This window comes from Hoplias malabaricus, chromosome 14, assembly GCF_029633855.1.
Source record: "Hoplias malabaricus isolate fHopMal1 chromosome 14, fHopMal1.hap1, whole genome shotgun sequence".
NCBI classification, from domain to species: Eukaryota; Metazoa; Chordata; class Actinopteri; order Characiformes; family Erythrinidae; genus Hoplias; species Hoplias malabaricus.
Genome location: NC_089813.1, coordinates 9,122,381 through 9,135,216, shown reverse-complemented (window position 1 = coordinate 9,135,216; position 12,836 = coordinate 9,122,381). Strand labels below are relative to the sequence as shown.

Sequence of the window (12,836 nt, the reverse complement as noted above, 5' to 3'; positions counted from 1 at the left end):
AAGAACAGCTCATTCTTATCCGCCAACAATCACAGATGGAGTGCCCTAGGCAAGGCAACTAACCCCTAATTGCTCCCCAGGTGCTGAGGTGGCTGCCTGCCTCTCCAGGTGTGTGTTCATTTCCACTAATAATTAGTGTGTCTGTGTGTTCACCACCACGCATATGTGAAAACCAAATATATTTATATTTGGGATGTTAGGGAGCGCTGCATTTTAGATGAGCTAAACACAAATGTATATATGAATATACCTCTCTCCCTGCATTAATTTATTCATTACGATTACTTAATGGTTATTGTGTATTAGAGTTGTTCTCTAATTTTGCATTACAAATTAAAAGCGCAATTATTTGTAAATAGGGGTGGCATGGTGGCGCAGGAGGTAGGTGTCGCAGTCACACAGCTCCAGGGACCTGGAGGTTGTGGGTTCCATTCCCGCTCCGGGTAACTGTCTGTGAGGAGTTTATTGAACCTGTTCTCCCCGTGTCCGCGTGGGTTTCCTCCGGGTGACTGTCTGTGAGGAGTGTTGTGTGTTCTCCGTGTGTCTGCGTGGGTTTCCTCCGGGTGACTGTCTGTGAGGAGTGTGGCGTGTTCTCCCTGTGGGTTTCCTCCAGGTGACTGTCTGTGAGGAGAGTGGTGTGTTCTCCTGTGTCTGCATGGGTTTTCTCCAGGTGACTGTCTGTGAAGAGTGTGGTGTGTTCTCTCTGTGTCTGTGTGGGTTTCCTCCGGGTGACTGTCTGTGAGGAGTGTGGTGTGTTCTCCCTGTATCTGCGTGGGTTTCCTCTGGGTGCTCCGGTTTCCTCCCACAGTCCAAAAACACACGTTGGTAGGTGGATTGGTGACTTAAAAGTGTCCGTAGGTGTGAGTGAATGCGTGTGTTGCCCTGTGAAGGACTGGCGCCCCCTCCAGGGTGTATTCCCGCCTTGCGCCCAATGATTCCAGGTAGGCTCTGGACCCACCGCGACCCTGAACTGCATAAGCACTTACAGATAATGAATGAATGAATGAATGAATTATTTGTAAATAGTATTTGTGTTAAAAATTAAACTTAAATTTTGTTTATTACTTACATTTATTTGGTAAAAATTTTTTTTCACATTTAAGGCAAGAAACTCATTTTCTGGTATTATAGTATTTTATTCAAAATAAAAAAACTTAACAGACAAATGTATTTTTGCTAGTCAGCTCTTGGTCACCATCCTCTTAGAAACGCTTCAGGGCTTTCTCCTCCTTGAGAAAACAAAGACATTCAAACAATGCAGATTTACACTCAAGATCTTTTCAGAGCTGTCTATTGACACACCTATTGTGTAATACGTCTTAGCCTTACTTCCTGTGTATTCTATACTCTATATACTGTTTATCTTTCTTTTCAAAAGGTTTTGAAAGTTAATTATGAGTGTGTAAAATGGTCAGAGGTCAGTGACCGTATAAGGATTTTAAAAGCAATATTTACTTCTTTCTCAAATGATTGCTATTGATCTTATGAAGCAGCCATTAATCTGACACCTACTGACCTGGATGTGTTAGCCCTGCTCTGGAGGGTAAACTGGTTCATTCAGAGACTCCAAAGCAATTCATAGAAAAATGTCAAACTATATATTTTATAAATAAAGTGGTAAAAATAACTTTGAGATCGAGATTTTAAAGTATTTACCTTTATGGCTTTGCCAAGTTCAACTAATACTTCTTCATAGCGGCTTTCCATGACCTTCAGACTCTCAGGTTTAATAGTTTGTTTGAGTAGACCAGGACTCCCAGCGTTCAGCACCATTTCTTTAAAGCTTTTCTCCTACACTCAAGCACAAAACCACACACAAACATACAAGAAGCCAAATATGCACCAAAGAATGAACAAAACTCATTGGAATAAATGGTGACAGCCATGTAGCCCAAATTAAGTCTTACCTGAATTCCTAAAAGAAATGTGAAAGCCACTCCAGCTTTCCCTGCTCTTGCTGTTCTTCCCACTCTGAAACAAGGCAAGTTTATTTATAGGGCACCTTTCATACAAAAGCAATTCAAAGTGCTTTACAGAAGAAACAGTTAAATTAAAAGCCAGAATAAAATCATAGAAGTACAATAACACAATTAAAATATTGCTGTAAAAGGAAATACATAAAGAGTTAAATGATTAAAAATGATTAAAACAATTTAAAATGGTACAATACAATGATCAAACGCCATATAAGTATAAAAATCCATAGAGAATTGTCTGGAGTTTTGTTTCTAAACCTCCCATAAATGGGCATGTCAACCTAAAACTGTGGCAGGAAATCAGAGGAAACCAATGCAGACACAGGGAGGACACATCCAAACCTCACAGATAATGACCCAATATTGTTTTGTACTTTCCTAATGATACCCAGTATACAAATACATCATACAACCACAAGAAATCCCTGCGGAGTTATAAAATGCTGACTGCTAGTCTAGGCATTGTTATACTTTTTTTTGTCTTGGTTACAGCGTCCCTTAATAATCTGCAAGATGTTCTGAGAGTTTCATATATTGAGCAGTTGGTTTTAGCATAATTCTTAGATGTCTACTTATGGTTCCAGTTATAATTCAAGAAGATAAATAATTGAGGAGACATGCCTGTGGATATATGTCCTGATGTACTGCGGTGCATCATAATTAATCACACATTTAACTCCACTGATGTCGATTCCTCTGGCAGCAGCATCAGTGCTGATCAACCTAGAGAGAGAGAGAGAGAGAGAGAGAGAAAGAGAGAAAGAAAGAAAGAAACAGAGAGAGAGAAAGAAAGAAAGAAAGAGAAAGAGAGAAAGAAAGAGACAGAGAATTTCACTGTACTACAGTTGCAAATTGCTTATCGAAACCTAGGTTGTGTTTACTGGTGAAATCATACATACAGTGCAATCTTCCCCTGTTCAAAACTCCTTAGGGTTTTCTGCCTCTCACCGGGACTGAGTCTGGAGGAAAATTCTGCCACTTCCACTCCTCCAAAGAGCTTCACCAGCAAGAAGAGCCTGAGAGGAAATAAGAAAGAGAAACACTTGAGAAACATTGAGGCAGTTCCTTCTCTTCCCTAAAAAAAAACAAAAAAACAACAGTAAAAAGGCACATTTCAGATTAATTATTACATATCATCACTGTCCAATGAAAAACATCTCCAAAAGGAGTAACTTTACAGGAGAAGGAAAAAACCTTATCATAAAAATATAATTTGCTTTTAACAATTCCTCTGTTTAAAAAAAAAAAAAAAAAAGTAGAAATTCTTTCAGTTTTTCTAAAAACTGATTCTACACTCATTATAGTCAGTAGAAGAGTGAATATAAATTGAATATTTGAACTTAAATTTGCAAACAACAAACCCCCAAAACCTTTTCCAACACTGTAAACAGTACGGGAGGCTCACTGAGTATTTTTGATATTTTACATCAAAGCTAACACAGCTAAATATTTCATACTAATGAGCATTAACTGTAACAAATAAACATCTGGAGCAGATATCACCTGTGCGCTGCTTCTCTGGAGTTTGTGAAGCATAAAGCTGGATGAAACTTGAGTCTGAGCAGAAAGTGGAGGATGAGGAGGGGCTTCTTACTCATAGTGCAGCAGACGTAGTACTCCTGCAGTCACACAACAGGACTTCAGCCAGGGTTAGGTGATACAGTGATTTTTATATGAATTTAAAGGTGCATTCTGTCATTTCCTTTAAAGCCTTTGTGCTGACACACAGAGGACTGGATGTGTAACTGCAATCATATAGTATACATGTAAGATATGTTTAAGTTTGCATATTGTTTACTTTGTAAGACTGAAAGTATTGAAGTTTGAATATTATACATAATTTAATGTAAAATTCACTAATCACAATTTTGAATGTGTGTGCAAGCTCAGTTCTTACGTAAAAAATACGTTTTTACTTTTCACGGTGGAAACCACTAGTGTCTGCCTGTGCTTCGAGGGAAGTATAGGACATAGAGATTCTGAAAGCGACCATATTTAAAGTAGGAGGCACCTACGAATTATCAAAAATAACGTGTAATTACTGTAATTCTGGACACTCTTGTACCACAAGCGCACTGCTCTGTTGAAAAGTTTTTTTTTTTATACAGGTTTAATTGTTTAATGCTCACTGTGAGGCCCTGGGGGAAGTTGAATTTCTCCTCAGTGTGTGTGCCATGCTGTGCGGAGGTGTGTGTGGAGCTGAATAGTCGTGGCTGATGGAGCCCCAGCTGCTGCAGTTTCTCTGGATTCTGGGTCAAAGTCGCAGAGAACAGAAGCTTCTGCAAAGGCATCTGAGGAGGAGACAGACTGACAGAGACACACAAATATTAACTAGCGCTAGCGCTAAATCCACGGTTCCTTTCAGGAGCTGGCAACATGTATTTATAATGTTACCAATACATATTATTTACTGTTGTTTAAATAAAGATATTCATTCATTCATTCATTATCTGTAACCCTTATCCAGTTCAGGGTCGCCGTAGGTCCAGAGCCTACATGGAATCATTTGGCGCAAGGCGGGGAACACACCCTGGAGGCAACACGCACACAGGGAGAACACCCCAACTCCTCACAGACAGTCACCCGGAGCGGGAATCAAACCCACAACCTCCAGGTCCCTGGAGCTGTGTGACTGCGACACTACCTGCTGCACCACCGTGCCGCCCCTAAATAAAGATATTATTAATTTATTCATTATTTTATTCATTTACAAGATCACACCTTGCCACTGTTATGGGTCCTGGCTCCACCCTCTTGAAGATTGACGTATGTGAGCCACTCCCACATTTGTACACTGCTTTGATGACCTGATTGAGCCAGGCCTGGTGCATGCTGTCAATCATTCGGTCTGCCTCGTCAATGATCTGAAGGACATAGATTTAAAGCTCAGTGTTTGACTACATATGTTTATGCATTCAGGACTAAAATAACCAAGGATGTCTGGTGACAACTACAAAACCTCACATCCAGGTTTAAAATTAATACTGTTCAAATAAGGCCAGCAATATCCACCCATGCTGTATGACATCCTGCATGACTTAAACTTATATGTAAGACTCCCATTTGCCTTTACTAAGACAATAATGCATCATAGCTTATGTTACATGGATCAGAATATTCTCACCAGAAAGCGAAGATGCTGGAGGCTAAAATCGTTGTTTTTGTTTATGTGATCCACAAGACGACCTGGCGTCGCCACAACGATATCTGCCAGGCTGCGCCACAGGCCTTCTCTGGTGACAGAGAGAAGACAACAGTGAATAAAAGTATAAGGCCAACTTGGGAAACTACTACATTAAAACTCATTCATAGATTCTCACTTGGTTTCTGAGAGTGCTGCCTGTTCTGCGGCAAATGCTTTCTGCCCTGCGACAAGCACCACTTTCAGCCCAGTTCCTTCAGCATAGGAGCAGAAAACTTTATACACCTGCATGTGAGAACCATACTACGATTAACACAACACAGTGAGATGAGGTCTAAAATAGACATCTAAAAAATGAATAACATCAGAAATGCGTGTAGATGGTGAAGGGAACCTGCTGAGCCAGCTCTTTAGTGGGTAACACAACCAAGGCTCGAACTTCACAAACCACCCGCGTCAACAGAGCCTGCAGAAATCATTAAAATGGAGAATAAACAGAGGTAGTTTGCATTTGATTTACTTAGCTTCATGTACAAAATGCTACTCAAAGCTATTGAGTCACACAGATTAATCATTCTGTGTTTGTAAAATCATTCTATATCAAATTTGCAACAATTACCTAGCTATTACAATTTTTGATGTTTTTTAAGTGCTGAATGGAACAAAAATCTTCTGTAACAACTTGTTCAGGGTCAGGGTCAGGGTCAGGATCGTGTTGGGTCCGGAGCCCAATTGCAATCACAGGGTGCAAAGCAGGGACACACAAACCACATCATGAACCTGGCTTGTGATTCACTCACTCACTCATGTTCAGCAGGAAGAAAATTCTCCACAAGGCTGCGCTAAAATTACATTGGATTAAGGCTAGGCTGGCCAAATTTGTTCAAAATATGATTCCAACATGTGACAGATGTCAAACAGGAATAGCGACACATGTTCTCGTTTTGTCCAAAACTAGCTGTCTTTTGAAATTATATCTTTGACTTTTTCTCAGGGGTGTTTGAACAGCTATTCCAACCTTCTCCTATAGCAGCAATATTTGGGGTGACCCCTAAAGAGCTTCATTTGAAGAAATCAGACTCAAAGGTGGTAGCATTTGCCACATTAGTGGCAAGACGTCTTATATTACTCAAGTGGAAAAAGAAAAACCCTCCTACTTAGAAAAATTGGGTGAATGACATAATGCAGTTTTTGGTTTTAGAAAAAATTTGATACACTTTGGCAGGGTGAAGTGGTAAATTTAATAGTATCTGGCAACCTGTTTTGATTTATATAGATAATATGGACACTGTGGATTAGTCAGCAGTTTGGAAACTATGTCAATATCTAATACACTAAGGATGACTCATTTAATTATCTTGGGTTGCTTTTACCTTTTGCCTTTTATTTGTACAATTGAATATGTTTATATAATCTTAGCTATATTTACATATTATCTGTTTACCATTCATTATCTGAAGAATCAAGTTCTAGTTTGATGCAGAAAGGGTTTAACACTGGAGACCTCAGTGGGGTGTTTTTTTTCCCCTCAAGTCTTTGTATATATTATGCAAATAAAAATAAAAAGACCTCCAAAATTGCGCCAAAATTATTCAGAATAGAATTTTGCTATATTACCGTTCTGCATATATATATGCTTTTGTTCTGACTGACAGTGTTTAAATAAGAAAGTTCTCACCTGTATTACAGGTATAACAAAAGCAAGTGTTTTTCCACTTCCTGTAGGAGCTGACACACAGAAGTCTCTGGGCCTGTAGCCGCCACGACCAATCAGCAGCCCCGAATTCACAGTCTCTAACACAGCAGGAATAACCTCAGCTTGAACTGAACATGAACAGGAGAACATATTTTTTAAATCAATAAATAGGCAAAATGTCTTTTAATGTAAAGATCCTGAGGAGGATATCTATATCGATTATTATACTATATAGATTAAATTAATGTTTTATTCAGGTAATGTTTCATATGGGTCTCTGTCTTTTTCTACTTTTGTCTCTCTCTATTTGTCTATCCCTCAATCACTCATTCTCCCTGCCCCTGCCCCTTTCTCTCACCTGGGAAAAAATTCTTAATCCCATTGGCCTCCAGTTTCTTCTGTAGCAGGGGACAGATACACACCACTTCACAGATAGGGACCAGGTTACTCTTAATATCTCTCTCAATCACATCTGGCTCAGCCAGCCACTTTGGTAAGACCCTGTGGACCTACAAGAAAACAAAAACAGGCATGATACTACTTTATAGTGAATAAACATTGGCCAATATAGATAGAGATAATCAATTTCAGGAACAAAAAGAAGTCCCGTGCATGATTTTTTTTTTTAAATAATTGGTTACACACCACCCGTCCTCCTAGTATGTAAAATACTGAAATACATTCTGTCCATTTTATCTGACTTTAACACAAAAGTGAGTGCAAAGTGTTCATGTGTGTCTATTTCACAAATGTGTATCATTCTGTAAGCTTAAAAAGAACATGGGACAAAAACTGGGGTTAGGGTTAGGGTCCTAACACATGAATATAAGTTGTCCTGAAGAAGACCATCTGTCAAATGTAATAAATGTAAACAATACACAACACTCATTTCTGTCCCACGTTTGGACTGTGGGAGGAAACCAGAGCACCCGGAGGAAACCCACGAGGACACGGGAGAACACACCAACTCCTCACAGACAGTCACCCAGAGGAAACCCACGCGGACACGGGGAGAACACACCAACTCCTCACAGACAGTCACCCAGAGGAAACCCACGCAGACAGGGAGAACACACCACACTCCTCACAGACAGTCACCCGGAGGAAACCCACGCAGACAGGGAGAACACACCACACTCCTCACAGACAGTCACCCGGAGGAAACCCACGCAGACAGGGAGAACACACCACACTCCTCACAGACAGTCACCCGGAGGAAACCCACGCAGACAGGGAGAACACACCACACTCCTCACAGACAGTCACCCGGAGGAAACCCACGCAGACAGGGAGAACACACCACACTCCTCACAGACAGTCACCCGGAGGAAACCCACGCGGACATGGGGAGAACACACCAACTCCTCACAGACAGTCACCCGGAGGAAACCCACGCAGACAGGGAGAACACACCACACTCCTCACAGACAGTCACCTGGAGGAAACCCACACAGACACAGGGAGAACACACCACACTCCTCACAGACAGTCACCCGGAGGAAACCCATGCAGACACAGGGAGAACACACCACACTCCTCACAGACAGTCACCCGGAGGAAACCCATGCAGACACAGGGAGAACACACCACACTCCTCACAGACAGTCACCCGGAGCGGGAATCGAACCAACAACCTCCAGGTCCCTGGAGCTGTGTTACTGCGACACTACCTGCTGTGCCACCGTGCCGCCCCTCACAATTATCAATAGGTTATTTTTTTTATACATACCTTCGAAACGATCTTATTCTCAAAGTCCCCCAGGACATGAAAGCTGGTGTCTGAGGAGCTCTTTCCTGACCCTGTGATTGGCTGATCAGGCTCACCGTTGGAAGGTTTTTGGGCTTCTTCAATGTCTCCTCTTTCACTTTCAATCTCAGGCTCTTTCACCGCTTCAACACACACATCAGACTGAGGATCTACTGAAATATATCAAAGAGAAGTAAAGTTATGTCCTGAGATAACACTGTGGACAAACCAAAACTTTTAATTGCTGCTATAACAAGCTTATTTAAAAAAATACAATTATGCCACATTAGTGTCTAGAGTAAAACATTCCTTTTTCAAAACTAGGAGGACCACCTGCTCATGACATATCTTAAAGCTGGGAGAGATTTTTGGGTGAATTATAGTGGATCAGCTCTTCTGAATTTGTATTTATTTATTTGGGACTTCAGAAGAAAGGAAGCTAGCTAATTGTATTGCTAGAAAATATGTCTGTTGCCCTATAACTAACTATCATCAAATCATCAGTATCATGGAAAGAATTGGTTTCTCAAATTATATGAATAAACAAAGAACAATGAGCTAATTGCTAACATTAGCATGAAATATAGATGCTTGAGATTAGCTTCTTTACTCTGGCCACATGGGTATAATACTGGCATCCACTTAGAGCTGAGCAAAGACAGAAAAACCTTTACGTTTCCTTTGTAATATTTAACAACTGTAGTAAGGATTATATTAGGTAAGAATAATGTTAGACTGAATCTATTAGCGGCTAGATCTGTGGGTATGCTAGTAGTCATCACTGGTTTACATCACAGGGATTATCAATGATAGTTTGATGTAGATGCATAATTAATGCTGTGTATCTGGGTAAGAAATCACTGATTTAAATAATGCTGGACACTGAATAATCTGAAAAATTAAGATTTAGGACAGAGTTTTATACAAACATCCAAACACAAATAATACCTTCTCCCTCCATTTCGACAGCTGTGGTCTTTTTTTCTTTTTTCTTCTTTTTCTTTGTTGTAGTGTCATTTGTGAATAACACATTGTGTTCCTCAGCGACAAATGTGTCTTCTGCATCATCCAGTTGCTCACTGCATCCCTTCCTCTTCTTTTTGTGCTGTTTCTCCTTTTTCTCTCCTTGTTCATGTGATCTTTTATTGGTTTTTATGTCTTCCTGACCTGTGATAGTGTCTTTAGCTATCAGACTGTGCCGTTCTCTGGCTTTGGCTTGTTTCTGGAGCTCGGCCAGCAGGGCTTTGGATCGTGACTCTGTGGTTGATTCATTTTCCTCCTCTTCTCCCAGATACCTGAGAAAATTTAACAACAAATGTGTGAAGCATGTAATTGAGACATAGCTACTACAGAACACACACAACTAATTTCCATATTTTATCATTTGTGTCCATAAAATGGCAAAGGAAATCATAATCATGAAATATGATCCCACAGTAATGACATAGTAAGTCAGAGTTAGGATCACATACGTGAGAAACATTTCACAGTTAAGAGATAGTAGGTAGAAACACAATAAATCATGAGGAGATATAACATACATGCGTATTAAATAGAATATCTTGAGGAAAAAGCATGATGCAACTGATATATGTGGCAGTATTTCAGGATCATGAGATGAGACCAATCTTTCACCAGTCTTGCTGTGTGTATTGGTGCATTGTCGTCCTGATACACGGCACCGCCTTCAGGATACAATGTTTGAATCATTGGATGCACATGGTCCTCCACAACGGTTCTGGAGTCCTTGGCAGTGACGCACCCATCTAGCACAAGTATGTGCCAAGGGAATGCCATGATATGGCAGCCCAAACCAGCACTGATCCACCCCCATGCTTCACTCTGGGCATGCAACAGTCTGGGTGGTACACTTCTTTTGGGCTTCTCCACACCGTAACTATCCCGGATGTGGGGAAAACAGTAAAGGTGGACTCATCAAAGAACAATGCATGCTTCACATTGTCCACAGCCCAAGACTTGCGCTCCTTGCACCATTGAAACCGACGTCTGTCATTGGCATGAGTGACCAAAGGTTTGGCTACAGCAGCCCGGCCGTGTATATTGACCCTGCGGAGCTCCCGACGGACAGTTCTGGTGGAAACAGGAGAGTTGAGGTGCACATTTAATTCTGCCGTGATTTGGGCAGCCGTGGTTTTATGTTTTTTGGATACAATCCGGGTCAGCACCCGAACATCCCTTTCAGACAGCTTCCTCTTGCGTCCACAGTTAATCCTGTTGGATGTGTTTCGTCCTTCTTGGTGGTACGCTGACATTACCCTTGATACCGTGGCTCTTGATACATCACAAAGACTTGCTGTCTTGGTCACAGATTCGCCAGCAAGATGTGCACCAACAATTTGTCCTCTTTTGAACTCTGGTATGTCACCCATAATGTTGTGTGCATTGCAATGCTGTGAGCAAAAATGTGCTCTTACCCTCTGCTAACTGAATTTTCACACTCTGCTCTTACTGGTGCAATGTGCAATTAATGAAAATTGGCCACTAGGCTGCTCCAATTTAGCCATGAAACCTCCCAGACTAAAATGACAGGTGTTTCAGTTTTATTGTCCAACCCCTGTATATATATATAATTTCTAAATAACTAAATGAGATTAAAAACAAGATACTTTGTCAGAATCTCATATCTCATGAGGTACATTATAATCATGAGATACTAAGTCATGACAGTTTATCTTGACATAGAATGACAATTATTGGCCCACTATAATGCAACAGCAAGTCAAAATTAATTTAGAGTGAGATTAGGACCTAATTATGAGATAGTACGAGATACAATATCATTGAGACAGCATCTGGTAATTGAGATTAGATTAGTACGTCATAATTAGGACAGGCGTTAACTGTTATGAGAAAATTTTCAGTATGACTTACTAAGTGTACAATCAATAAACAATCGCTGATCAGATTTACAGTACTTACCGGTTAATGGTGAACAGTGCCATTACTGCAATATAAGTCTACTCCAGACAAAGAATAAACAGTATGCAGTGCCCTAGACTGCACCTGGACTCTCAAAGCCACGGAGAAAAAAGGAAACTTCCTAAGTTTAAATCTGGGTTAATATCAGAAACATTGTTAAAAATATGAAGCTACGACAAGTAGGAGTTTAGCCATGTGAGCGGCGTGTTGTTTACGGGCGCGCGCTGATGACATCAGTCTGAGGGTATATTCCAAATAACCTTCTAAACCCTACGTAGCTAACTATGTTTGTTCTGGCATTTTGGCCTTTTCGTCCAAAACAGTGCTCTGTTTGGCCGGCACAGAACTGTGTACACATGTGTAAATCCCTTAAAACTTATTTGTAAGATATGTTGCGTACTGTTTTTGTTCATATAAATATGTTAGTGCGCACTACATAGGGAGCCACTTGAGTCAGAGTGGGGAGGCGTTAAAGGTGCGGTAGGCGTTTTTTTTCTTCAAAGTAGCACAAATTAAATGTACATTATGCAGAAAATTATTTTAAAATATTTAATCATCAGTGTATTCTGTCTTGGAAACTGACTTATAAAATGGCACTCTGGGCTAGAATTGTTGTTTTTATCCTCGCTGAGGATAAATATCCAGAATTCTGTCAAATGTCTTGAGACAACAATAATATAAAAAGCATTCTATTAATAAATTGTAGCTGAACAAAATAAAGGTGTTAAGGTAACGCAACAGGGGTGGCATCCTGGCATAACAGGTAGTGTTGCTGTCAAACAGCTCAAGAGTCTTGGGGTGACTGTCTGTGAGGAGTTTGGTGTGTTCTCTCTGTGTCTGCGTGGGTTTCCTCCGGGTGACTGTCTGTGAGGAGTTTGGTGTGTTCTCTCTGTGTCTGTGTGGGTTTCCTCCGGGTGACTGTCTGTGAGGAGTGTGGTGTGTTCTCTCTGTGTCTGTGTGGGTTTCCTCCGGGTGACTGTCTGTGAGGAGTGTGGTGTGTTCTCCCTGTGTCTGCGTGGGTTTCCGCCGGGTGACTGTCTGTGAGGAGTGTGGTGTGTTCTCTCTGTGTCTGCGTGGGTTTCCTCCGGGTGACTGTCTGTGAGGAGTGTGGTGTGTTCTCCCTGTGTCCGCGTGGGTTTCCTCCGGGTGCTCCGGTTTCCTCCCACGGCCCTAAAACACACATTGGTAGGTGGATTGGTGGCTCAATGCCTAAGGGCACTGTTTGGGATTATGGATGAAGTGCAATAACACACACAGATAGGCAACTGCAGTTAAATTGACTATGCTGGTTTTAATCCACTTGAGGATGCTGGTGTGTTTTGTGTGCAAAATATT

General features: G+C 41.0%; 1 protein-coding gene across 3 annotated transcripts; it reads right to left on the bottom strand.

Moving 5' to 3' along the window:
• Positions 1–1,096: 1,096 nt before the first annotated feature.
• On the bottom strand, positions 1,097–11,738 carry ddx51 (DEAD (Asp-Glu-Ala-Asp) box polypeptide 51). Of its 3 annotated transcripts, none has more exons than XM_066644222.1 (16): positions 11,502–11,738; positions 9,510–9,856; positions 8,544–8,734; positions 7,173–7,323; positions 6,797–6,942; positions 5,513–5,584; positions 5,297–5,403; positions 5,101–5,209; positions 4,698–4,840; positions 4,106–4,283; positions 3,480–3,595; positions 2,876–2,992; positions 2,598–2,699; positions 1,908–1,971; positions 1,657–1,791; positions 1,097–1,229 (listed from the first exon to the last, which is right to left on the bottom strand). In XM_066644222.1, exons 1-16 carry the CDS (start codon positions 11,522–11,524, stop codon positions 1,203–1,205), a joined length of 2,028 nt encoding a protein of 675 aa, XP_066500319.1. In that variant the 5' UTR covers positions 11,525–11,738; the 3' UTR covers positions 1,097–1,202. The 3 variants fall into 3 exon arrangements, with proteins under 3 accessions (XP_066500319.1, XP_066500321.1, XP_066500320.1); XM_066644224.1 differs by having other exon boundaries at positions 6,797–6,912; XM_066644223.1 differs by having other exon boundaries at positions 8,544–8,731.
• Positions 11,739–12,836: the final 1,098 nt, after the last annotated feature.

Bases quoted from the DNA above. Each gene is read 5' to 3' on its own strand.
- ddx51 (XM_066644222.1), bottom strand. From the start codon at position 11,524: ATGGCACTGTTCACCATTAACCG. The intron at 6,943-7,172 runs GTGAGAGAAAGG...GTTCATGTTCAG, and splicing joins GATTAAGAATTTTTTCCCAG to TTCAAGCTGAGGTTATTCCT. The intron at 4,284-4,697 runs GTGTGATCTTGT...TGTCTCTGTCAG, and splicing joins GGACCCATAACAGTGGCAAG to TCTGTCTCCTCCTCAGATGC.